This window comes from Trachemys scripta, chromosome 10 (assembly GCF_013100865.1).
Source record: "Trachemys scripta elegans isolate TJP31775 chromosome 10, CAS_Tse_1.0, whole genome shotgun sequence".
Taxonomy (NCBI): Eukaryota; Metazoa; Chordata; order Testudines; family Emydidae; genus Trachemys; species Trachemys scripta.
Window position 1 is genome coordinate 83427102 of NC_048307.1, and position 24041 is coordinate 83451142.

At 47.3% G+C, this 24041-nt stretch overlaps 1 protein-coding gene across 3 annotated transcripts in view; it reads left to right on the forward strand.

Moving 5' to 3' along the window:
* The first annotated feature begins 757 nt into the window (after positions 1-757).
* Positions 758-24041, forward strand: part of ADAMTS7 (ADAM metallopeptidase with thrombospondin type 1 motif 7) — a 144013-nt gene continuing 120729 nt past the window's right edge. The window contains exons 1-7 of one of the 3 annotated variants that reach the window (XM_034784955.1): positions 758-1157; positions 6030-6385; positions 14471-14669; positions 19143-19339; positions 20710-20793; positions 21707-21831; positions 23711-23860. In XM_034784955.1, coding sequence (XP_034640846.1) covers positions 1067-1157; positions 6030-6385; positions 14471-14669; positions 19143-19339; positions 20710-20793; positions 21707-21831; positions 23711-23860 — 1202 coding nt within the window. In that variant the 5' untranslated portion in view covers positions 758-1066. Of the gene's footprint in view, positions 1158-5692; positions 6386-14470; positions 14670-17723; positions 18987-19142; positions 19340-20709; positions 20794-21706; positions 21832-23710; positions 23861-24041 lie in introns of those variants that run through there. The other 2 variants (XM_034784954.1, XM_034784956.1) reach the window with 2 other exon arrangements.

The following is a 24041-nucleotide window of genomic DNA, read 5'->3' on the forward strand; positions in this document are numbered from 1 at the left end:
GGCTGGCCTGGCCACCCTACCTGTCTATAAACCAGTGACTGCCGGGGGGTTACACTTACATCTCGGGCGCAGGGTCCTGTTCACTCCTGCAGCAGGAGGGACGCCAATCTGTCCTCCCTGGAATGGGACCATGGAGGCACCACATTGAAATCTCAGGTTTCAGAGTAGCAGCCGTGTTAGTCTGTATCCGCAAAAAGAAGAACAGGAGTACTTGTGACACCTTAGAGACTAACAAATTTGTTAGTCTCTAAGGTGCCACAAGTACTCCTGTTCTTCTTTTTATTGAAATCTCAGTACAACCCCCTCCACACACTCCGGGTGGGACGGGGCCCAGGGCCGCCCAGAGGGGTGGCAAGTGGGGCAATTTGCCCCAGGCGCCCCCAAGAGAATATAGCATTCTATAATATTGCAACTTTTTTTTATGGCAGGGCCCCCGAAATTGCTTTGCTCCAGGCCCCCCTGAATCCTCTGGGCAGCCCTGACGGGTCCCCTGCAGTAGCGCCCAGCTGCCGAAGGAAAGGCCCCGGGCCCCGGCAAAGGACTCGGCGAGGGAGACCCGGGGAGCGCCGGCGGGTGCTTCGCAAAGCCACCAGGAGGCTCCCTCGCACCAGCCCGAGAGGCCGGGCCGGGGAAGGAGCCGCGGCGGCGGGGGGCGGGCTGGGGACTCGGCGGGGAAGGTCTGAGTCACTCCCGGCGCTTGTCCTGCCCCGTGTGCGCGGGGAGCAGCGGCCGGGACACGCTCATTCCCCCCGGAGCCGCGGGGCGTTGGGGGCGCGGGGAGTTTGGGGCGCGGGGGGGACCCGGGGAGGGGTTGTTCCCTCTCAGCCGGAGGCGGGCGGGGACCGCGCGGGGCGCCCACACTGACAGCCCGGGGCACACGCAGAGCCGGCAAGTGCCAGCCAGGGGCCCCGGGGCGAGGACTGGCCCCAGCCGGGGAACGGAGGCGTGAAGGCGGCCCCCCGAGCGGGCTGGCCCCGGGGCGCCGAGGCGAGGCGAGGCGGGGACATGCCCCTTCACCCAGCCCGCCGCCGCCCCCAGCAGAAGTGACCCCCGGGCCGTGCCCAGCATGTCAGCCCCCCTGCGGCGCCTCCTGCTCCTCGCCGGAGCCCTGGCCCTGGCGGGCTGCGCCGAGCAGCCGGGCGGAGCCGCGGAGAAAGGTCGGTACCCCGCGGGCGGCTCTTTGGTTTGCAGCGGGGAGAAGCGGGGAGAGGGAGGGAGGCGGCGGGGGGCGAGCTGTCTCCCCGGGCTGGCTGCAGCCCTGTTCTCCGGGATGCCCCGGGCGCGTGGGGACTCAGGGAGCGGCAAGGTTTGCAGCGGGGGCCGGTGGGGTTTGACAGCTGCACGCGGGGTCCCCCCAGGCGGAACCCGGGCTGGGAGCCCCGGGCGCTCGGCTCCTGCCCGTGGGTCCCGGGAGAGCTCATTCTGGCCGGGCCGGTAACGCTCCGCCAGCCGGCGTGTCTGGGGTCAGCGGCCTCGGACCGCCCGGGTGCGGCAGGAGAGGAGGCAGTAAACCAGGAACAGAGCCCCGGGGATCCGTTTACTGCGCGACTGAACCGTGCGCTTGGCAAACAGTGCCTCTAGATCCTGGGAAATCTCCCCAAAGCTGGGAATTTTTGAGTCAAACGTTTTGAATGAAAATTCCCAATTTCCCACGTTGAAACCTTTGACTCACAAATTCCCAGGTTTTGGGTAATTTCCCAGGCTATAGAAGCACTGTAAAAAAACTTTATCTGGGGATTTTTCACCAGGTTTGGGAAAATTTTAGCGCTAGGTTGGGAAAAGTTGGCATCACGATATAGAAGCACTGTTGGCAAAGACCTAGCTGCAGGGCAGATGGAAGGGCCCCGGGAAGCGGTGGTGCCCGCTGACCCCGAGAGGAAGACAAATGCCCCCCTTTCTCCAGCATTAGAAGCCCTGTAATGGACCCCCAGCAGTAAACTCCTGGCTTGCTGCAGGTACCAGGAGATGGGAAGAATCGTGAAGGCTGGGAACTTTCCTCCTTAGATCCATAGAATGGTAGGACTGGAAGGGACCTCGAGAGGTCTTCTAGTCCCATCCCCTGCACTCAAGGCAGGACTAAGTATTACTTGGCCCAGACCAACTCTTAGAGAGTCCCCCAGAGCCATCCAGAGCCAGGACCCTCCCATCACTCAGATTAGAGATGAGTAGAGACAGAGGAGAAACTAGTGCAGATGCCAAAGAAGTCAAGAGGTTTGGGGAGATCCACTGGTATACAAGGTGCTTTGGTAACTTCCCCTGGTGCAGGTGCCTTGACTGGGTCATACAAGTGGAACTACTGTACAAGCCTTAACTAGTCACCACAGTTATCACTAGGGGGCAACTGTTTACCTAAGTAGACTTTGTCTCAGAAAGCACATCCACTGCACCGTGATTTTCCTGGGCAATCTCAGCACACTTTTTACTTTGTCCCTTTTGGTGTGACAGGCATTTTTTTTATCTGTAATACATATTTATAAGGACTGTTTGGTGCTTGCAGTATTGACATACCGAAGGATCCATATGTCTTTGAGGCTGGTGTGCTGAATTGTGTGTCCTGTCCCTTTTATAATGGGTACTCCTGGGGGAATTCTACGTCACCGCGCACTCGCAAAATACATGTCCCCCGCAGATTTCTTTGCTTCCCTGCAGAAAAATGACTTCTGATGGGGAAACAAGGGGAAGCTGCAAGAGCGGTCACATGCCCATCCCTGTCAGCGCAGGCAGATCGGTTTGGGTGCCCGGAGCAGCTGGTAGAAACATAAATCACCACCGGGGCCAGGGGGATGGGCAGTCGTGCATGTGAGTAAGAGTGACACTCGGTCCCTCTTGCTCACTATTGCAGCACGCTCGGCATGGAGGGGCAGGGCTTTGGGGTGTTTCTGAGGAGGTAGGAGTGGGACAGGCTCTGTCCCCCCAGGCAGAACAGAATAGATACACCTGAGGGAATTCTGCACCACTGCGCAATGCAGAATTTTGCAGAAATTAATTTGCCTGCAGAATTTCCTTTCCCCTACAGAAATGGGCTGCTGCTAGCTGCCACTAGGGGCCACTGGACCCAGCAGAGCCCAGCTCCAGGGTCAGATTAACCTTTTGTGGGCCCCCATGGAGGCAATGGAGTATGATACGGGGAGGTCAGTCCCCAGAGCGAGGGGCCAGCGAGGGGCAATGGGGCGGGGCGGGGCATGGCATGGCATGGCATGGCAGGGGCGGCCCCGCTCCGCCCAGCGTGAGGGCACTGTTTACAAACCAGCAGTTACCCACTTGGCCCTGTGCTGCCAGCATACCCCTTCCCCTCAGGGCTGGGCCCACGTTGTGCCACACAGCCCCCCAGCCCAACACACACACATCCCTGACTCCCTATGGCCAGAGCCCCCCTGGACCCACTATGCCCAGTGCCCCCCCCCAGCCCCCCACCCACAAACGCACAGCCCCCTGCACCCCCCCCCCCCCCAGCCCCCCCCTCCCCACACCCCCCCCATGACTGTCCAGCACCCCCCCCACAGAACTCCCACTCCCTAGTGCCCCAACACACGCATATTCCCCGCCCCCTCACAACCCAGCACCCTCCCAGACCCCCAAGAGACCCACCTCCCCCACGCCCTGCCTCCTGGGTGCACTCATCAGCCCTGCTGGGAGGTGACTGTCTGCTGGGCTGAGCCGGCAGCACAACCAGGGCTGGTCCCGGGGCCGGGAATCACTCCGGTCCCTTGGGAATTTTTAAAAATTCTGTGGTTAGGTGACGATTTGTGGCTTCTTTGGAATTCAACTCTGGGGGAATCAGAGTACACTTTCCTAGAGTACTGGGCTGTACTGTTCATGTTTTCCTCTGTCAGGTGGTTCTCCAAATGATGAAGAACATAAGAATGACCATTCTGGGTCAGACCAATGGTTCACCTAGCTCAGTATCCTGTCTTCTGACAGTGGCCAGTGCCAGGTGCTTCAGAGGGAATGAACAGAACAGGGCAATCATCAAGAGATCCATCCCTTGTTGTCCAGTCTGAGCTATGGGCAGCCAGAAGCTTAGGAACATCCAGAGGCTATGTCCTTGACCATCTTAGCTAATAGTCATTGATGGACCACAGGAACTTATCTAATTCTTTTTTGAACCCTGTTATAATTTTGGTCTTCACAACATCCTCTGGCTACGAGTTCCACAGGTTGACTGTGCAATGACTTGCCAGAATTTGTGCGCCTTTCTATTTTCCTCAGTAGGATTAAACTTCCAATTTTTAAATGATGTGTTTTTGTCTGTAACCACCTCTTTTATTCTGCTGTTTAGCCAGGGTGGCATTTTTCTGGTCTGCTTACTGTTGTTTATCTATTTATTTATTTATTGGGGTATACATTTAATCTGAGCCTCTATTATGGTGTTTTTAAATAGTTTCCATGCAGCTTGCAGGCACTGAGCCAAGATGACCCTCACTAGAGACCAAATATAGAGCTTGTGTGACATCTTGCAAAGTCTCAGGGAAGGGCAAGAGAGCATGATGACCCATAGCATTTGAGAATAAAAGTTGCTAATGAAAAAAATGCTGAGAGTTGGAAGTATTACATCAAGTGAGATGGTGTTATAATGTGTACTACCACATTAGATAAAAAGCAGAGATGGGTTCAAACTGCAAACTTTGGCAGACACCTGACAATCTGTGGCTGATCCTGGCCATTACAGGCTGGTAAGCCTAACTTCAGTACCTGGCAAAGGGCAACAAAATGATTAGGGCTATGGGACACCTTCCATACAAGGTCTATAAATCATGACTGGTGTGGAGAAAGTGAATAAGGGAGTGTTATTTATCCCTTCACATAACACAAGAACCAGGGGTCACCCAATGAAATTAATAGGCAGCAGGATTTAAACAAATAGAAGGAAGTAATTCTTCACAGAATGCGCAGTTAACCTGTGGAACTCCTACCCAAAGGATTTTGTGAAGGCCAAAAGTATAACTGGGTTCAAAAAAGAATTAGAGGAGTTCATGGAGGACAGGTCCATCAATGGCTATTCGCCAAGATGGTCAGAGACACACCCCCATGCTTTGGTTGTCCCTAAACCTCTGACAGCCTGCAGCAGGGACTGGATGACAGAAGGTGGAGTAGGTGGACCATTGGTCTGACCCAATATGGCCATTCTTCTGGCTGTTCAGATTTGGAGGTTTGGTTCAGTCCATTATAAAAAAAAAAGTAGCCATTTGCAAATTTCAGATCTTGTATTTTGAACTCTTTTTTCTTCCTCACTCTCCTCATTATAAGTAGTGTCAATAGAGCTGGTTTCCTAAACTCTCTCTGACGTCATGTGTTTCACTAATGCTCTATTGGAAGACAAAGAATGTACATCAATGAATTTCATGCTCAATGTCTATCTCCAATTGATTAAAACTGGGTGTCATTTTCTGAATTTTTGTCAAAACCTATAACTGAAAATTTTATGTTCTCTGGGGAAAAAGACCCTAGAATTTGTTTATGAACATTTTAATTAATTTTTGGGGGTGGCAGTTTTGAAACAACTGTAATTAAAACAATCAAATTAAACTCTGTCTATTGAGGATTAAATATTTACATTTGCTTATGAAGTTCCATTATGAGAATTTAAAAATTTATTCAAGTTAAATAACTACTCACCCAGAAAACACTTTTTTTTGTCTGCTCTTCACCACTACTTGTCTAATGAAGCTTTCATATTTATTTGGGACTGTTTCCTCTGGCACTTTTTGTAAGAATAAGGGGGTTAACTCAGGTGTTCTGACATCATTCCAATTTGAATACATTTATCTGCTCATGTAATTTAGCTTGCCTAAATTCTCCCTCTCAGATAATCTTCACTTCCTGTTCTGAATTACTGTGGTGTATTCCTTTGCTCTTTTAAACAGCTGACACTTATCATCCCATATGTGTCTCCAGTTCAGAGGTGGGAAGAATGATCCCTCCCTACTGGGAATTTGTAGAACCAATAAACATAATGTGCAGTGAGATCCTTTGGGATGAAAGATCATCATCGTCTTTATATCTGATCATTGCAAATGTTTTCTTCACAGAGACGGTTCTCCAGCAATATTCTGGCTATGACGTTGTTCATCCAGTCCGAGTTGATGAGAGCGGATCTTTTCTGTCCTATGATCTGGCTCATCGCGCAATTCACAAAAGGGCCCTTTCCTCAAGGAACAATTTGCTCTCCTTTTATGAGCTGCATTACAAAGGACAGCATCTAAAATTCAATTTAAGCGTTAATAACAATCTACTTGCTCCTGGGTTTGTTAGTGAGAGACGATATGGAGGGATCACCAATGCCAAGATCCAGTCTTACAATCACAACTTTTGTCACATGATTGGAGAGGTCCAGAACTGGGCGCTGAAAGGTGGTTTAGCAGCTTTGAGCACGTGTGATGGGCTGGTAAGTGTTCCAGTTGAATCCAAAAAAATGACGCTTTAATCACAGGGATATCAAAATATTAGAAACGGTGGGTAAAATCCTGACTCCATTGAAGAGAAAGGCAAAACTCCCATTGACTTCAATAGGGCAAGGGCTTTACCCTTCAAATTTGATGCTGAAGTTAACATCAAAGCTCCAATTGACTCTAGTGGTGCAGGTTCACGTCCTGTCGGCTTACCTATTTGGGACTATGCTTTCTTGTCTTCTTTCAGTACTCCTGTAGAAAGTAGATTTCAGGTGCAAACCACTGAAGACGGTCATATCTCATACCTCCTTCGTCTGCTATAGTCCGGATGTGGGATCACAAAGGACTCCATTAAAAACAGTCCGTGCAGAAAGCTTAAAGAGATTTATGGTGAAACGATTCACGGTTGATGAAACTCATCATGTTTTCTGGACATCAGTGCCAAAGTCACACTCCACTATAATTAATTTAAATCAGTGAAAAAATCAGGTTTGCGTAGGAAGCAGCTAAATTTGGGTCTGAAACTAAATGACCTTTCCAGTGAAGAAAAGATAAAAGGTACGATAAATCCAGTCTGTTTCCATTAGTCATTAGACTAGAGCAGGGATCGGCAACCTTTGGCACGCGGCCTGTCAGGGAAAGCCGCTGGCAGGCCGGGATGGTTTGTTTACCTGCAGCGTCTGCAGGTTCGGCCGATTGCAGCTCCCATTGGCCGTGGTTCACCGTCCCAGGCCAATGGGAGCTGCTGTTGGGCTGACCTGCAGATGCGGCAGGTAAACATACCAGCCTGGCCCACCAGGGGCTTTCCCTGATGGGTCGCGTACCAAAGGTTGCCGATCCCTGGACTAGGGGTCACAACTGCCTGCCTTGCTGAGGATTAAACAAGTCAAAGGGTAACATTTTAAAAAATGCCTAAGTGACTTAGGACTCTAAATCCTATTTTCAAAAATGACCAAGGAATTTAGGAGTTCACGTGGAAGTCTCATTGAGTGCCCAGGTCATTTTTGAAAATAGGATTGAGTCTTACATCCCTTAGGCACTTTTGAAAATATTATCCTCTATCTTGATCAATATCATTAAATCCAGACATCGCTGTTTCCATGCAGATGTCTGGGGGCAAGAAATATTCTGATTGTCTTACAGCAGGCAGTGGAATGTATGAGATATTTGTCTTCTAGTGCCTGGGCCACAGACAGAATAAAGGGACCGACTACTGCTACATATTGGGGAAATCCTTTTTAGCTCAAGTGATAGAGGCCTGAGGTGGTTCCCCAGCAAGGGTGTGTGTGTGTGTGTGTGTGTGTGTGTTTCATCTAGTAATTGTGTCTGTTGCCCGGCAGCATGTTTTAATCTTAATGTATTTAAACAAAAACAATATGCATCTGTGCATTGCATTAGTCTTCTGGAATGCGATGCTTCTTTAGAATCAACAACCTGGACAGGTCACAGATTTGTTTTTGTTTTTTTTAACTTGAAATTTAGGCATTTGCCACTGAAATTCTGTGACAAAATCATTGATGTTGTAGGTCAGATGCTCAGCTGGTGCAAGTCAGTGTAGCTCCATTACATCTGGCCCCGAAAGCCCTGTTGCAGATTACAAAGCAGTGGGCAGCAGATCGAACTCTGCACAGAGCATCAGTTCATCTGTTGGTGAAGGTGAAGGTAGTAACAGCTAAGATCAAATATTTGTAACTAACATTCAGCATAATGTATTTGGAATTTAAGAATAAAATTTGGGAGACGCTTAAGGTGCCAGCTAATCACTGCAGAGATCAGGAAAGGGGTGATCACCGTGTGCAGGGCGTACATCACGGAGAGAATACTGTAAAGTGCTGAGCACATCCTGGGAGGTACAGAGGACCCTTAGTTCCGACTGAAGGGAACAGGGGCTATCAGTGCTCAGCACCTCTCATTACGTTGAGTCTGCTCAGCATCTCTCATTGCATTGCAGGATCAGGCCCTTTAGTTTGAACTTTCCCCCTACGTTCTACAACTCAGGAGAAGAGTGTCTGGATTTCGGTGTAACCCTGCTGAGTAAAGAGAGTAGGGCGGAGATGCCGTCTAGTGGCCTGGGCACCCCCGTGGGAACCGTGGAGTTCTAATGTTACCTCTTACACTGACTGCCTCTCTGGCCTCAGCTGATTTCCAAATCTGTGACATTGGGACACTTCTTGAGCTGGACAAACACCGGGGAAAATATATTCCCAAGCATTCATTCAGATAAAAGAGGTGAACTCCTTTAGGAGGAGCCGATAGCCCTTTGAGTCACATGTTTGCAAGTGTCTGCGTGAAATGTTGGTTGCCAGATTGTTCATGGATAGGGGAAGTGTCATGAATGCTCATGTGAATGTATCTGCACCTAGATACCCTATGCAAATATACAGGCACACTGGAGGTGTTCACAAGGCCATCTTGAAAGCAATTTATAGGTGGGGACTTATCCAGTCAGGAAACAGAAACAATACCATGTGGCTTAGATGGCCAGCCCCATAGCAGGAGTTAGGCATAAACAAGTACTCAAAGCAATAACTAAATAGTTCATAGGCTGAAGTATGTTCACATGAGCCATTCGGCAAATAAGAAACAGATTAGTGAAAACTGAAGTCTATTTGCCGATAATCCACAAACAGGAGAAGGGACTAATATCAACAAATGCATTGTTTGCTAGGGATAACTCAGCCGGCGGAGTCCCTTTCACAGGAGTCTTGAGAGGACTAAATAGCTAGTTTGTAAAGAATATTGAAGAAGAAAAGTGCAATATAAATGCTAAGGATTATTATTATTTATTTAAAAGCAGACTTACTAAAGTAATGATTGACAGAAAAAAATTGTTAGACTAGAAGAACTTCGCAATATGTCATTTAGCAGAGCTGGGGAGCGGCTATTTATCATATTGTCAACCTATTTAGAATCACAAGAGAATAAACAGTTTAATGCTCCCAAATCAGTGAGCTTTTCAGCATGGCTTTATATTTTTTTTTAAAGCTAAACCTGAATTTTTCAGCAGACAGATGTTAACACCCAATGCCATACTAACAATATATAATGTCATATATAACAATTGTTGAAAGTAATGCAGCATGAGTCGTAGCTTCATTATAAAGGATTAATCACATAACATTTGGAATTATGCTAAGAATTACAGTATGTAAACAAGGAAGCCAATACAGTTCTGCAGAAGCTGGAAGCTACAGGGGTAGGACACAGTGGCTTACTTTTATATAGGATGGTAATACTTTACATTCTAAACTTAATGTTGCTTCCATCCAACTTGTGATATACAAGTGACCTGACTTGAGATTTCTGCCTGTAACAAGATCAAGTGTAATTAGCATTCCTCAAGGCCAAATACCTCTGTTATCTTTTTGATCAACATCTGGTCTAGCATTCATTATTCTGTGTAAGTTATAGTAATTACATGTTTAGTAGTATCCTTCCCCTGCCTTTCTAGCTTTGTGTTTTTATGACCATGTTTCATCTCTAACAGATTGTTTTTAAAAAAGACCATCACACTTAGATCCTTGCTGTCCAGAAAATTAAAATAAAGCAATCTTTATTCCTTTGCCTGTTAAGGGCTTTATTCTGCTCTCTTTTATGCTGATTTCCTGCCAGTGTAATTTCATCAACTTCAGTGGAGTTACTTCTGATCTACACCAGTGTAAGTGAGAATAGAATCCATCCTGTGTATTGTACAGGAATTGCTGATGCCATATGTAAAAGCATTAATAACATTGTAAATTAATGTGAGCAAATCTCATCCATTGGTAATTGGTAATTTTTAATTTAAAATATTTTACCAGGAGAAAATCTCCTTGTGATGAAACATGTCCCTTTTGAAGGATATTCTGGGCAGTTATTAGACAGAGGCCATGATACACGTCCACCTTCCATTATGGAGGGAGACAGAATAAAACATATTAAGGAACTCATTGGAAGCTCCATAAGGAATAGAGCTGTGAAAGGGACAATCCTGGAGCTCCCATCTCAGCACCGCTGTGGCTACGCCACTGATGTGTTGTAATAATCTTCCCCGAGACAGCATTCATATCTCGTGTTTCTGAAAGTCTCCTTGGTACTCCACACTGCAAAGAATGTACTTGGGGCATTCCTGTTCCCCTCTGAACACTGCACTACAGAAGCATCAGCACCATGCTTATGGAATCACAGGAACAGTTCAGAGAACGATCCCAGGTCCAGAGCTGAAATCCTCACAGCACATTCCAGGGGTTGCCGTAACCCTCCCATACACACCCGACAGCTAGCTGTGCTTTACTGCACGCGTGTGTGTGTGTTTCCCCTCCACACATCACAAGTACAGCATGAAGGCATCATTCAGCCATAAGATACATCTTGGAAACAATGTAACCTGAAACATTAATGGTTTCATTCTTAAATGAGAAAACAAGTGAGGTCACACTGGCAGTGCTCAAAGCTAACCCTCTCGGCCTTCGTTCCTTAACGTAGCTGCAGACTGTCCTGGGGTCCACTCACTGTAGGTGGCGCCTCCTCCTGGCAGCTCTGGGGAATCTTTCCAGGCCCAAGGTCCCCTTCTGCTGCTCGCTGCACGCCCTGCTGCTGCTCTCTCTGGGGCCACTCTCTCGCTCTGGGCCCTGCAGCCTCCTCTTCGTGACTGGGCCCTCTGACCAGGTCACTCTCTGTGTTTCTCCTTTCCCTGGTACCAAAGTCTCTCCTGTCAAATGGGCTCGGGAAGCCTTCCCATTCACTGCCCAGCCGGTGCCGCTTCCTGAGTGGCTGGAGGGGAACCCAGGCCCGCCCCCTCCTCTGGGTTCCATCTCAGGAGCCTTTTCTTCAGCCGCCAAGGTCTGTTCCCTCATGGACCTTACTACTCTTCCCTGAGCTTCTTCCATACCTTCTGGCTCTGGGTTTGCCAGCCTCACAACTCCCTCCCCCCAGGGAGTGACCGCAACCTACTCCTTGCAGCCTCTCTCTGCCATCAGCTCCCTTGCTTTATAGATGCCCCACCTGTTCTTGCACAGGTGAGCTTCCCCTAATTAGGGACGTCCTCTCAGCCATAATTCTCCCAGCTTGCTGCCTGATAGGCTAACTGGCCCATCTTGCCTCCATTAACCCCTTTAGTGGACACCCCAGCACACAGACAAGAGAGAAATCGACCAAGCACCAACTGGAAGATCACATGAACTATCATTAAGGAATATGGCTCATGTGGACAAGCGCTGGAAACCCATGCTGTCTTTGGTGCCCCAGTTTGCAGTGGAACCACTGTCTCCTCCATAGGCTAGAACACAATATTAACTCCTACATTGGCCTGATAGAGATGGGCCCAGCTGGGAAGCTCTGGTCCAAATACAAACGTCGCCAAAGTTTGGATAATTGGTTTTTTTTATTAGTGTTTCTGGGCTCCCAGGGCAGAAGGCATCAGGCACACCAGGGGTGAGAGGTCATTCTGCTTGCAGGAGACACCATGGAGGATAGCAATAGACAGGACAAGGCACTAGGTGGTTGGTGGGGCTGGTGTTAGCAGCAGAGGGAAGAGAAGTGACACCCTAAGAAATTAATTTCAGCTCCAGGAGCCTGATTGTCAAAGCTCCAGCTGCAATCAGTGGGGGCTGCCGATGCTCGGCACAGCCCCATAGTCTTCTCCAGGGAAACCTCTGAGTTACCACCACTCAGTAAGGCCACAGCCATGCTGTTAGGTCTGTACGGCTAGACCCTTGCAAAAAGCCCATTAAAGACACTGAGGCCTTGCATGTGCATAAGGGCCTGTCTCTGTGAATCCGGTTGCAGGATCAGGGCCTAATTTTGGGGGGTAAATCCTGCTCTTCGGTGGTGTGCAGCTCCTGCTGGACTCTGCCAGATCCAGCCTGTGCATGTGAGGTTGGAGCATGTGAGTAGCATTCTGGCTTCACGGTGGGATGAAATAGCAGGGGGGAAAAAGGAGTCTGAGGAAGTAGCCTACACCAGAGCACCTTTGCATGGCCTGGGTCATGCTTCAGGCAGCCTGCCTCAGTTTCCCCCTCAAGGGGCTCCTGAAGGAAACTCCACACACCCTTTTCGTCCAGGCACAACACCCCTTCTTGAAGTCTGGATCAGATAAAATAAACTCAAGGATGAAACTTTAAGTCCAAACCAAAGTCCAGCCATTTAACCCTCATCGGGTCACTCCCAGTCCTTTCCTGCCTGTAGTCTCAGTCCCCCATCCCCGGGATCTCCTCTCCACACTCCTAGTGGTCTCTAATCACCCTCCTTCCAGGCCTTCCTGCCTGGGGCTTGCCTTCCTGCTTTGCCAGGCCACTCCCAGGCCCTACCTGGCTGGAGTCTCAGTGCCAAGTCCCAGGACTTGCTGCTGGAGCCAGCCCACTCCTAGCAGTCCCTGCTCTCCCGCCTCAGTAGCGAGTACCCCTTCACTGCACTCACCTTCTGCGCCTTTTAAGGAGATCACCTGATCCATACCCAGATGGGCCCCTTCAGTAACCCGGGTTAAGGGGCAGCCACCCTGTAACAATGACCCATAAGTGTCAGGAAGTTCCCTTTTTCAGTATCTTTGTAACAACAGCCAACAAACTGCAGAGAAATAGCTCTGGAAGCCACCGGGAAAGCGAATTGCGTCGTGTCTGTGTATGCCGTGTGGCTGGAAGATTTCCACAGTGTGGAACTAGCCCTTTGGGGAAAGGAGAAGCTAATTGCTCCGAGTCAGGCCACGGGAAGCCTGGTGAACTGATGATTGTACTTACAAACGTCTCCTGGAATAAATGGGAGAGTCTAATAACAAGGCTTTATTGTGCCACATTTTAATCTTCCCTCGGTTTTTTTCTGCTTGTGGCATGCAAAAGTAATGAAAATGTCAGATCAAAAGCATAATAAACAAAGCTGAAAACGAATGGGTTATTATGTAAGAACCCTACACAACAATCCACTTCAGACAAGCCAGACAGAGAGCCAGGCCACTCCACAGCAATTAACTCGGCTAAGAACCCACAAAGTGCTGTTACAACATGAAGATACAGTCAAGTCACATTGCTAGCAGCACTGCCGTCCCGCAGCTCAGGGATCATCCGCTGCTAAGAAACCTACAAACTCCTGCTCCAAAACTCCCCATTCCTAGGAATGAAACAGATACACAGAGCAAATTCAGAGAGGTTGAAGTCAGGAGAATGGGAGCATTGCCTAATAGTAGTTACTACTGATCTCGTTCGATATCCCAGATTTGAGACTCAAACACAGAGCCCCATAGGGATCAGCAGTGGGAGAGTTTATTAAACAAATGAAAGCATTAGGATTTCATTTCCTGCCAAAGGAAAGATGCCAATAGCACATGCTCATTGTACTGTCCATGTAATCGTTTGGCTCAGTGAGTAACTCTGAGTTTCCCGGCTTTGAGTTCCTGCAGTGAACTTGGACCCCCGTTCCTCTGCTTCCCTAAAGATGTTCTGATGCGTGAGCATTAGCCAGAGCCTGGAACTTTGGTTAAGAACCGTGGGTGCTTAGATAATGTAAATGGGCAGCAGCAACTACCTTGACTTTCGAGGGACACCCTAATAAAAATACGGCAGTGTTCTACAAAAACTACTCAAAATACTGGAGCAGCACTGTGATAAGACGTAGCACTTTGGTCTGTTACAGAAGAGTAACAGAACTTTTTACATAAGGGCAGAGCAAAGAGTGATTTTAACACAGGAGAGAAAAAGAAGCTTGCAACTTACTCGCACACGTAACCTTACTGTTCTCTCTTGGTGTTTTCTATGTCTGTTTGTCTTCAGAAGCCTCGGTCTGTCTCTGTCTAAATCCTTACTGTGATTGAGCACCTCAGCATCAAACAGCCTTTCCATTTGTTTCTAATTGGAGGCAGTTAAACTTTGCAGTACATGCATGAATGTTGCTTTCTGAATCTCAAATCTGGACTAGTATGTTCAGTCCATGCTGGTTTGTTCTTCTGTGTCTGGGAGCTTATAGTTCTCAGCATGGATAAAGAGGCAAAATCAACATCTTCACAAAGCATCTATTTCTGCATGACAAATTCTGCAAACCAATCCCACTGTAATTGTCTTCACCGTGAGTCAATGTATCATACAAATGACACCGACTTTCTCTCCCCATCCCAGAGAGGTGTATTTCGGCTCGCAAACGAAGACTATTTCATTGAACCTCTGGCTACAAATAAGCATGAGGATGGTACAGCCCATCCCCATAGGATCTATAAACGTCATGCTCCAAAATATGAGGAAGAAGAGTCGATAGTGGAATCCAGCAGAAAGCGAGACAGGAAACAGCCCGATACCTTGGGAACATGTGGAGTCCAAGGTATTTTATCTACTTTATTGCAGTTTCAGAGTGAGTCAAAAGCAGCTAGAGGATAACTGATTTTAATACTAGGACAATGAAAGAGAAACAGTTAGGGCCCCATCCTGCTAGGTGCTGAGTGCCTTTGATATCAAAGCTCAGCATCTACCTCTGTGCTAAAGCATTCAGCATCCTCACACACAACTACCTGCAAGAGGGATAGAAATTGACCATTAATTTGGGGGTTTATTCATGGAATGTATTGTACTGCAGGTCAAGTGTACCGACTAGCAATAGGCTGGCTAAAGAGAAAGCTCTTAGGCCACCCAGAATATTTCCAGCAAAGACATACCCCAACTGCAAGTTCATTTATGCCCCAAAAGGGACAGAGCCAGAGCCTTCATGAAGTCTACTAATGCAAGACAAGTTTTGAAGTGGAAGGTGCTCCGGTACTACAATGAGGGTAGCACAATGAAACTCTAGGATAGATAGATGTGTCAATAGCGAAGAGAGTGCCAAGTTTCCAGAATCATAGACAAACATGATTTCCACAGACATTGGTATTACGGAAGGGCTGACCGCTTTTCAAATTGCTGGCCATGAGTGAGTGACAGCTGCTAAGGAATTTGCTTGTGGAGCACCAGGCAATCATTTTGTGGTATTCGTAACTTGAGTCCCACGAGTAACAAGGGTTATGCTAGAGTGCAGCACTTTTATTGTCACATGGCAATCGTTCTGCATTTGCTATGGTTTCTCGTGTGCACGTACACAGGCACTGCAGCCCTAAACCACAAGCCACTGATTGCCGTGTTTTTCTTCTTACTCCAATGTGAACTTTCTGCTTTGTGGTGACTGTTTGTTTTCTTGCAAATATCAGTTGTTGTGACTTCGCCGCTGGCTGGACTTTCAGAGTGAAACAGTGGCTCCACTGAAGTCAAATTCTTCCAGAGCAGTGGGCTTCCCACATTCTTTTGGAATTTAGGTGGGGATTATTTGATCTAGAATAACTGATCCAAAAGAGGAGAGACGTGAAGACTCAAATCAGCAGCATCCCTTTCCAAGAACAGAGCGTGCCTGGAAAGACCGGTGGCCCCCTCCATCTATGAAATAGTATTTTCCTACCTAACAGGTGTTTTGAGGATAAACACATTAAAAATTGTGAAATGCTCAGTTACTGTGATAATGGGGGGCTGTGTAAGTATCTTAGACAGACATCTCAATTGCCAGGGCAGGAAGCAAATGGTACATTATCTACCTTGGGCGCCAAGTCAGAAAGGTTTAAATGCACAGTTCATTGGTTACTAGCTCACTTGGAAAATTTGTAGATTGGATCCACTGCAGAACAGGTGAGACCCTCCAAAGCTGGTCCAAGACCCAAATCTTCTCAGCACTTGCTGCCACTGAAAGTAGCATCAGCACAATCTCGCGTCCTTCCGACACTGAAGGAGACGGACAAGGATTGGTTAAGAATATTACCTAATATTCTTCACATCCTTACCGTGGCGTCTCTGCGGCTGTGGAGCGTAGTAGAATTCCTTCCAAGGTGAAGTAGGGTGCATGGTACAGAGCAGCACTGGACAAGAGTGGCATTTTGTTCCCCATGCAAGGTACCGTAGATAGAGAGGAGCAGTAAATCTGTATGTGATGAGTAACTTTAAGGCTACGTCCTCACTACGGGGGAGGGGGGGTCAATTTAAGATAAGCAAATTCAGCTACGCGAATAGCTGTGAGGATGGCGGCATATTGACCTCCGCGGCTCCCCCTTCGACGGCGCTTACTCCCACCTCCGCTGGTGGAGTAGAAGCGTCGATTCGGGGATCGATTGTCGCGTCCGGACGAGATGCGATAATTCGATCCCTGAGAGATTGATTTCTACCCGCCGAGTCAGGCAGGTAGTGTAGACCTGCCCTAAAACACTATGAACATACTCTGAACATATTGTGAGCTTGATGCAGGAATCACTGGGTGAAATTCTATAGACTGTACCATGTGGAGGATGAGACTAGATGATTCATAGAGTTAAAGGTCAAAAGAGTCCACTATGATCATCTAGTCCAGAGGCCCCCAATCTGTGGGGCATGCCCCCTAGTGGGGCATGGAGGAATGTGGGGGGGGGGCACGGCTGTGGCCTGGGCCAGCACCCACGGGGGAGGGGTGGGGAGTGAGTGCCACCCAGCTCTGCTCCTGGCCCTGGCCATGGCTGCTGGCCCCATGCCCGGGACCCCAGCTGCCGGCCAAAGTCCCTGGACGAGGCTCTGCTCCTGCCCCCAGCTCTGTCCTAGCCTTACCCCTGTCTGCATCCCCCCCCTCCCAGAGCCATGACCCTACTCCTGGGCTCAGGGGGGGGGGCATGGACAGGGGTAAGGGTGGGGGCGTGAGGTAAAAAGTTTGGAGACCACTGCTCTAGTTTGACCTGCATAACATAGTCCAGAAAACCTCACCCTGTGACTCCTGCTTCCAGGAATCCATTCCCTCTGGTCGCTCTAGAGCACGCCTGTTAGAACTCTGGGTAGTTTGGAAGCTTGTATCTTGACCCAGCAGAAGCTGGCCCAATAGAAGATATTACCTCCCCCACCTTGTCTCTCTCATATCCTGGGACCGACACAGCTACCACAACACCGCAAACAATCTTTCAGAAACGCATTCTAGTCCTGATTTAAAGTCTTCAGATGATGGACAATCCACCATATACCTAGGGAAAGTTGTTCCAGTGGTTAGTTACCCTCACTCTTAAAAATTTGCACCTAGGACTGAATTGGCCTAGCTTCAGCTCCCAGCGGTTGACCCTTGTTCAGCCCTTGTCTGATAGATTGATAGATAGACAGGTCTCTATGTCAGAAGTCTTTCCCCATGTAGGTATTTATAGACTGTGATCAAGTCATCTCTTAGCCTTCTCTTTGTTAAGCTAAATAAATTGAGCATCTTTAGTCTATCATTACAAGCAAATATTCCTTTTGGCCTTAAAAATCTATTAATTGATGATACTGAATGAATGAGTGAATCCCCCGGGGCCTCGTTTGCCCAGATGATGATGCATGTAAATTTCTACTAGAGTATGGACTAGTAATTTAGTTCAAATCACACTTTGGAAAAGAACATGTAGAAAATCTGTAGGATTTCCATTACTCTGGTCCTATCACTTTGGATTATGAAAGGGGCTGATTTTATGTATAAAACAATACCCAGCAAGGTAATGGTACATTCACCACATATATTGTTTTCTGCCATTGCGTCCTGCTGTATACAGTGAACATACATGTACAGCAGGGTGAGTCTTTAGGATGGTGTTTGCAGTTAACATTATATACACACTTCCTTTGGTGTCCAGAACTCCATGTTTTCCCAGTTGCCCCACATCATAAGACCCACATAAGTCAAAGCTTTACGGCAAAGTTTGCAACAAAAATGAATTCTAAGTAAGTTATTTTCATTAAACTTCCGTGATGATATCTTAGCACTGGAGACTTCTCAAATTATCTGGATATTTGGGATTCTTTAGGACTAGAGGGCAAACTTTCTCTCATTATTTAAAGCACAATGCAGACGGTAAACACGGACAAGTTTATTGTTAGTGAAGTAATCCTGAACCTTTCGAGCCTGGACAGAAAAGCAATTCCAGCTCTTTAGGATGCGGTTAGTAAAGCTGTTATTCAGCCTGTGATTGACCCTGACACGGGGGCAGCATCACAGGAGAAATCTCCACATGAGACTGCCCAGTTGCTATGTGTAATTAGGCCCATTCAAGCTTCCCTTCAGCATCATGCCATCTTTTTTCCCGTTTTTTTGCATGAACGCTCTTGCTGTCTCTCCCCAGGGTGGAACTCCTGGTGGCAGGCCCAGGGGATTCTCAGTGGAATTCCCTCTCCCGTGCAGCCCCACAAAGCCTGAGGTGACTTTTCTAGCTTGGTCAGGACCCTTGGAGACCTTTAGGATTTGGTGTGAGCCATCAACCCAGTTTACGGGGCAGTGAATTTATTGTATTAGGGAGCTGTGTCCCCTTGGCAGAACCTCTGGTGCTGCATGGATGAAAACAACCCATATTGTTCAGCCACTAGTTTTATTGATCTATCACATATGTGCCCAGACACTCCTTGATGGTTGCATAATAAATTGGTATATAAATAAAAATATTAATAACTGTGCAATGTAGGTTTCCTGTTGCTGTTTGAGTTTCTCCATGACCCGCGTGCAATATTCCAGGGCAGAGTTCCAGTAAAAGAACTTGATCCAAACCCACATTTGGATTTCTCTCCAATACGCTAATGCCACCAAGCAACGGAAAGAGTTCAGAGGCCTTTCTTCTAAGTGGTCTTTTGAACATGTGGCTCGACAGAGTAGGTAAGAGTGAGTTAATGGTCTATGAGTCAATGGTCTGTGTCTTGAGGGCTCTAGTGGCTTGGATGGGATTAATTCCTTTTTAAAAAAAAAAATCCTCTTATATTCCACCAAGCTTTCAGCCGTTATCGAAAGCCCATTCTCTTCTCCATTCTTCAGAATCTCCGCAAAGCCTGGAGACATCTGAGAAACGGAGAGAGAGATGGGAACAGAAACAGCAGAGGAAGAGAAGAATAAAGCAGCGCTCCATCAGCAAGGAGAAGTGGGTGGAGACCTTGGTGGTAGCGGACACCAAGATGGTGGAGTATCACGGAAGTGAAAATATAGAGAAGTACGTGCTGACCGTAATGAACATGGTGAGTTCTGGGTTCCATGACCGTGAAATCCACTGGTGTCCTTGGTGGCCTAAATGTAACCCATACAGGTCAGTGGCTTATATATATAGGTCATTTGAATTTCCAGGGTTCAGCCCTTTCCAGTGATGCCAGTTGCTTGTGCAGGGGAGGGAGGCTGTGGCTAACGCTCCCTTACTCCCCCATGCATGCATGTAAGGCAACTGACAGTTCTCTGCTTGATAAATAAATGCAAACCAATAGCCTGCCCTCATTTTGGGCCTGATCCTAAGCAACTGGAGTCAATGCAAAGATTCCCATTGACTTGAGGGAGCTTTGGATCAAGCCCTTCATGCCCACGACTCCTGAAGATCAGTGTTAGTGCCATACGTCAGACAGGAGCTGCAGAGAAGGTGCAGTCATGTTTAGCAACCTCATCTAGAAACAGCTTCCTGCAGCCCACCCAATAATGCTCTGAGCTGGGGCCAGCTGACCCGGGACCGAGTGGAGTACTAGTCTGGCGAGCACTGGATACATGAATGGCTTTCCTAGGAATGTGTCATTGTGAACAGTTAAAGGAAAAGAGGCAAGTAAAGCAGCCAGTAATAGGTGATGAAAAACCCTGGCACAGAACTAGGAGAGTGTATGTTATGTGCCGTAAGGGCTGTAATAAAAGTCAAATGCAGGCTCGAAAAGTTAATTACAGTAATTGCATTCAAATGCTTCAACAGCGAACATTGCTGCTTAATCTTTCGGAGCTCAGAGACACATTTAATTGGAAGGTAGGTGGCAGCTTGGGTTAATGAGCTAGCCCTTCGCCTCCAGAGACCCACATTCAGTTTTGTCTGAGGTCACAAGTGAAATGAACTTCATGATCTCAGTCTAGTCACCTGGTGGTATTTGCTCATAAAACCACCAGGCAGTTTAGCATAATTTGGCACAATTAGCCTGCTCCTCTTTTGGGACTGAAATAACACAGTTCTGAATGTGGCTAGTGATTCCAGCAGAAGATGGTGGGGGCAGAAGACTTGGGTGCAACATCATTTGCTCCATCAGTAGTGACCAAGTTGGAACAGTTCCCCTTGAGAAACCATATACAGTCATTACATCATGTAAGCACATCCCCACGCACGTTTTTGGTTGAAATTCACAGCTCTAATGATTTCCAGTAGCGCTATAGGCATGTCATTAATGTTTAGGTCCAACTCTGGGTCTGAACTTCCTTAGTGTTGGACCCATCCCTGATTCTAAGGAACTTCTGATTTGGGACTACACTACCCAACAGTGTCTTTTAAGACCATGCTTCTCTATCCAATGTGTTTACCATGAGTATTGCAAGCAGAGTGATTGCTTTCTCCAGCCCATTATTTTCTTGGCCATTTATATTTCTGCAGGTGGCAGGTATATTCCATGATGCCAGCATTGGAAACCCTATCAACATTGCAATAGTTCGTCTTATCCTGTTAGAAGATGATGAGGTAAAAAGAAAACAATGTGACTAATATTTTTGGTCCATTTCCATCTTGGCAGCTCAGTATGCTTCTGTATGGTCAGTTGAGAACTGGCCATGAAAGCCCATAAACTCTCACTTTCATCTCATGTGCATGGCCAGAAAGCTCTTGCACAGAATAAACACAGGCACTAGAGACTTGATGCTGTGATTGCTGCATGGGTGGGATTTTCTTGGAAGCCAGCGGGAGTTCCACAGGCAAAGACGCTGTAGAATCTGGCCCTTATATTGAGAAGTAGCCACTTATTCAGTAGTTCTTAAGGGATTCCCAACAAAATACAAGTATCATCCTCCCCATCCAGCAATCTCCGGGAACTAACCCTACTGCCACTGGACATGCTCTTTTGCTCTTGGCAGCATTTCCATTCAAATTAGAGGCGGGATGGCAGAGATGTGACTGTGAGTTAGGGTGTTTCCCAGCAGATGTTGTCTTCTTTCTAGTTTCCAGAATTGGCTTAGTCCCATAGGAGCATCCCAGCTAGCAGCACTGAATGATGTATGTGAAATGCTGGTTGTTTGTGCTTCCCAGCTGCAGTTATCATTCTCAGCTAAGCCTGAAGTTGCTCAGCTGTTTGATCTGTTTCCCCCAGCTGTGTCCTTGTAAAAGATTCGGCAGCCTAATGGGAATATTTTCCTGCAGGTTTAACTCCCTTCACTAGACTGTCTAACATTGCCACTTGATCATAGTCAAATGATAGTAAAAAAGAGGTGGATTCTGAGCTCAGCTATGTGGTGTAAATCTGGAGTAATTCCATCTAAGTCAGTGTAGTTACTTCCCATCTGAATTTGGTGTAACTGAGATCAGAATCTGCCCCCAGTGTCTCTAAGTGACAAAAAGGACAACACCATGACAGCAGACTTTTCCTTTCTTATGTTGGCAGGAGGATTTGAAAATCACCCACCATGCGGACAACACCTTGAAAAGTTTTTGCAAATGGCAGAAAAGCATCAATGTGAAAGGAGATGCCCACCCATTGCATCATGATGTAGCTGTCTTGCTCACCAGGTATCCTGCTTTGTGCTTTCTGCTTGTGCTAGCTCTCTGGTTTCAGCAATTTACCAAGTAGTTAGAAATACCTACAAAGCTGGGAGATAGAGAGAGACACTCGGATCTAATGTGTGTGAGAGAGAGAAAGAGGAGGCTATTTAAATTCCATTTTCCTTATGTGGGCCCTTTTTTGACATTTACACATGTAACTAGAGATGCAACCTGCTCTTTTGAGATTAGCCTATTCCCAAAATTGGCGCTAGCCGCAGAGTTCAGATCCCCATCTGGAATATGGATTCAAATTTACCAGCACCTGGGGCTGTTAAAATGCCAGGTTTGTTTGACCCCCTCTCCAGTTTCCAGACCCCCATCGGGGATGTTCACGTGTATAAACTTGCCATTTTGTCTTATGGATCAAGGCTGGGATTTGCAAAAGAGCATCAGGGAGGGTGCCTAATTCCCAGTGAAATCCGGTGGGATTTGGGCACCTGGATTCTTTAGGCTTCTTTGAAGAGCCAAGCCCAAGTGTGTTTTCCTTATGGGTAAGGGGTACAGTCTGCTGGTTTTAAGCCACTGCAGTCTGGTCTATGGTAATATCAAGTTGTTTCAGTAACTCCCAATGCGTTCACAAGCATGGCATCTCCCCCAACACCCTCATTTTCTCCAGGAGATTTACTTTGCAATAGAAATAAGACACTGCAGGGCAGTACATGCCTGTGGGGTTATTGTTATTGTTCTTCTTGGGTGGCTGTAGTCACTGCCATAGCTACCTGGGGTTGCCGTAATCCCCCAAGAAATGCACCGGCCTGTCGTGTCCCATTGCTTAATTATTCCCAGCCCCAGCTGTACTTTTAAAGTGGAATTAATGTAACCAAGCTGCTTTTGATTTTAAATTAATTAGGCTCCTTAGTAAGCTTGGCTCCCGGGAGAGCAAATGGAAAAAGAGGGTCATAAATCTATTACATTCAGATGCATCCACTCTTTGTTTCTGTTTAGCCACTTAATACGTTGTCACCTTTTATATACACGCTATATATGTTACAGCTGGGTTAGTAAGATACTACGTCATGTCCCAGGATGAAACGCCAGCACCCAATCTGCCATAGGCTGCAGATATAATTGCACTGTGCAAATTGTATCCACCAGGTACACAGCAGAGAGAGCCTACTACACCTCTACCCCGATATAACGCTGTCCTCGGGAGCCAAAAAATCTTACCGTGTTATAGGTGAAACCGCGTTATATCGAACTTGCTTTGATCTGCCGGAGTGCGCAGCCCCGCCCCTCCGGAGCACTGCTTTACCACTTATATCCGAATTCATGTTATATCAGGTCGTGTTATATCGGGGTAGAGGTTTATATTGAAGTGAGACCAGACTCCCTTCTACTCAGGGAGAGGTTTACCATCCCCTACTCCCGGGGTCAACGTTTCAGAAGTGGTGTGCCGAGTCTTCATTTATTCACTCTGATTTAAGATTTCGTGTGCCAGTCATACATTTTAACGTTTTTAGAAGGTCTCTTTCTATAAGTCTATAATATATAATTAAAGTATTGTTGTATGTAAAGTAAATAGGGTTTTTAAAATGTTTAAGAAGCTTCATTTAAAATTAAATTCAAATTCAGAGCCCCCGGACCGGTGGCCAGAACCCGGGCAGTGTGAGTGCCACTGAAAATCAGCTCGCGTGCCATAGATTGCCTACCCCTGCCCTACTAAATACAAACCTTGCATTGCTTGCAACGTTCAGAGTTCCCCTTTCAATCTAATTGCTGACCCCACTCCCAAGTTTTCAGACAATAGTTTTGCACAGTTTTATTTTGACACTTTGGAAGCTGCTATGATTTAAACAACCGATTTGTCCCGTGTGTGTGTTTTGTTTTTTCCCCCTGAATGTAAAAGGAAAGACATCTGTGCTGCAATGAACAGGCCTTGTGAGACTCTGGGTCTCTCTCATGTGTCAGGAATGTGTCAGCCTCACAGAAGCTGTAATATAAATGAGGATACAGGACTTCCCCTGGCTTTCACCGTGGCACATGAACTCGGACACAGGTACTTAGGGATTTGTTTAATCTCTTTCATGACCCCTCTCCTGGAAAGAGACACTATTCAGCTCTTACTTTGAAGAGTGCAGGTGGTACAGAAAGTGGGAAAATATCCATCCGTACTCAACCTTGCCTTACGCAGGCAAAACTCCCTCTGAAGTCAGTGGAAGTTCTGAGTTTACCTTGAG